This window comes from Sinocyclocheilus grahami, unplaced genomic scaffold, assembly GCF_001515645.1.
Source record: "Sinocyclocheilus grahami isolate Dianchi unplaced genomic scaffold, SAMN03320097.WGS_v1.1 scaffold4370.1, whole genome shotgun sequence".
In the NCBI taxonomy this organism is placed as follows: Eukaryota; Metazoa; Chordata; class Actinopteri; order Cypriniformes; family Cyprinidae; genus Sinocyclocheilus; species Sinocyclocheilus grahami.
In genome coordinates, this window is record NW_015509318.1 from 6 (window position 1) to 2,828 (window position 2,823).

The 2,823-nt window shown below is 38.5% G+C and overlaps 1 protein-coding gene across 1 annotated transcript in view; it reads right to left on the reverse strand.

Moving 5' to 3' along the window:
• Positions 1–1,090: 1,090 nt before the first annotated feature.
• LOC107576806 (protein-methionine sulfoxide oxidase mical3a) overlaps positions 1,091–2,823 on the reverse strand; it is a 14,600-nt gene continuing 12,867 nt past the window's right edge. Inside the window, exons 4-5 of the mRNA XM_016262937.1 lie at positions 2,606–2,679; positions 1,091–2,514 (exon numbers count right to left, since the gene is read on the reverse strand). Coding sequence (XP_016118423.1) covers positions 2,330–2,514; positions 2,606–2,679 — 259 coding nt within the window. The 3' untranslated portion in view covers positions 1,091–2,329. The remainder of the gene's footprint in view (positions 2,515–2,605; positions 2,680–2,823) is intronic.

Sequence of the window (2,823 nt, forward strand, 5' to 3'; positions counted from 1 at the left end):
CCATTAGCTGCGTCTCATTTAGAATGCTGCACCCTCCGGAGGTAGCAGCCTTCTAAATGAGACACAGCAATCGTCTTCTCCTGACAGTGAGTGCAGCGGCACAGGGATAACGTTTACACTGCGCCAACGTGAAAATCGGAGGTGGGATATTGTGCTGCATAAAGCAAAATAATTTTTGCACGTTCCCTACTTCCAAAGGTAAAGATTTGGTACAGTTTCCCTTGTATATGTATTTTATTGTGTTTTAAAGTCTGAAAAGATATGCTTAATGGATTTGAAAGAATTCCATTTCCTGAAGCCAACACCAGTAAAACAAAGCTGCAAATGAATAGTGGTAAAGTTCTAGGTAAAAACTATACAGACCAACACTGAAATGCTAAATGGATAAATATATGTAAAATAAATAAATAAAATTGACCATGCAAATAATGCAAGGAAGAAGACTAAATCACAATTCATAATGCAAATAGACTGGGTTTTTTTTAAAGAGAGACTTCAAAATTCATATGCAAATATTACAATCTTAATGGGTTAGCTTTTGAAAGCTGACCAACATTTCTTAAGTTAAAAAAAGCTTGAGTAAATGTGAATAAAGCCTGCAAATTAAGTAGTGCAAATGTCTGTAGAAAACCCCTTTGGAGCACAGTAGTCTTCATTTGTAACAACTGCATTGTTTTATTGCCTCTGCATACATCCAATACCCTATATGCAAATTAGCAACATGAAGCATTTTCAAGAGCCAACAACATATTTTTAAAAATTAGGATTCATTTACTTTACATATAATACATTTTTCACACATGTTAATAAATATACCATAAAATCTGTCAAACATTTTACAGTCTAAATAACTATCGTTGAACATGTGTAGGTTTTCATTCACAGTTATCTGTACTTACAAGGAAAACAAACGAAAAGAAAAAATATCTGTGCCCATCTATACAGCATAACGGTGACTAAAATGAAATGTACACTTAGGAAAAAGGCATGTTCATTTGCGATATTGATGTTTCGAGCATAACTACGAGCTCCCGCTGTTAATCAGCACTGGTGTCGGTCGACAGTGCTGGAACGTTTTCATGTGATATAAAACTTGACAAAGACAATTATAAATAACACACTCTGCAAAGATAAGAAAAAACTGTGGATGTGAAGAGCTGTTGCATGAGAAGTTAAAAAAGGCATGTTGCTCCAAACCTGGAGGATGTGGAAAGATCGACACCAAACCTTGGTGGCAGATAATTAAATGGGAAACTGGACACCATTTCTCCATCTGATTTGATGCTAAATAAAGTCAGAAATGCTGTGGCTGGTCTTAACTGTTCTTGAAACCACTGACCAACCAACAAAATGCATAATGCATTTGATTGTATATCAATGCATATTGGGTGTATATGTATATTCTATATGTAACTATCTGCACTGAGGAAGTTTATATACTAATATATACTCCACTGCTTTATGTAAACTATAGTACAAGTATCAGATATTCATCATGGATTATAAATGATTGTAAACTGATTTTAGGATATATGTGTGGTAACGCCATTCAAGACAAATGGAAACCAACATCAGTGACGTATGTAACATCGAGACAGTTGCGCTCTCAGCGTACACCGATATCTCTAATATCAGGTGGCTACTGACAGATTTGAAAATTGTACAATTGTCAATGCTACAAACACAACACGTGTCGGTCACTGATGGGTGTCTGTGTCAATTACAGAAGTCCATCACATGCTCATCTGTGAACCACACCTAAAGACTTCATTCATCTGTTGCATGGAGGTCTGAAGCTTATAGTGTGTTATATTAAACAGGAGAGGAGTGTGAAGCGAGAGAAAACAGCTGTACTTTTTCAGTCAGTAGTCAAGGTAGAAAACGCATTATAGGAAACCAAGTCCAAACGTCTCTCACCCATGAAAACGTAACAGTTGTTTGACCAGACGTTCACTGAAAAACAAGACTGGCTTTTTGTAGGATCATTAGTCTCAGACTTCCTCAACGTCAGCAGGATTGATATGTCCCTTTTCAAGTCCAAAAAAAAAAGTAAAATAAAAATATATCTGTAAATTGACGCATTCTCCCATTCTGAATGAGAGAACGTCTTGCACAGAACCAATGCCTTGGCTGCCGAGGGACAAAACGGCCTGAGTCGTGCCAGGAGAACTCGTAAACATCATAGTGCTCATGAGTGGATTTGTAAACGTTGTTGACATGCCCAATAAAATCGATGGGGGAGACAGACCGATTCTTTCTGCAATTTTTTACACTCCCTGCAGTGAAACTGGGAATCGCTGGCGGTCAGAAGCGTTTCGCCATTGTTATGCTAAGCCCAGTTGAGGTTGAAACCCTTAGAGAGCATCACCGCCTCCAGGTCTTTATCCTCTTCTTTCTCCCTGAGTCTCTGCTCATCCAGCAGGGCCACCAGAGAATCTCTTTGCTCGACTACCTCCAACATCTCATTCAGAATCTGTTTCTCCTCCGCAAGTTCCTCCTCGGTCTTCAGATGGTCTGCAGAGAGTGAAACATTGATTTAAAGAGAATGCGTATCACTTCTTTTGGTGTTACAATATGATCAGGCCTATACTGGAATACAAAGTACCATCTACTGCCATGCGTTCTCGCAGTTCCTGTTGCAGTCGACTCTGTCTGTCCTCCAACTCCAGCTCACGAGCACTGCAGAGAGGAAGGGGGAAGTCGAATGAAATGGAAGAGAACAAATGACTGTTAAACTATTGAGTTTGTATGAGGTATTTTGAAAAAATCTTTGATGATCAAAGATAATGGATTCCTTGATGTGACACATGGACATCAAGGAAC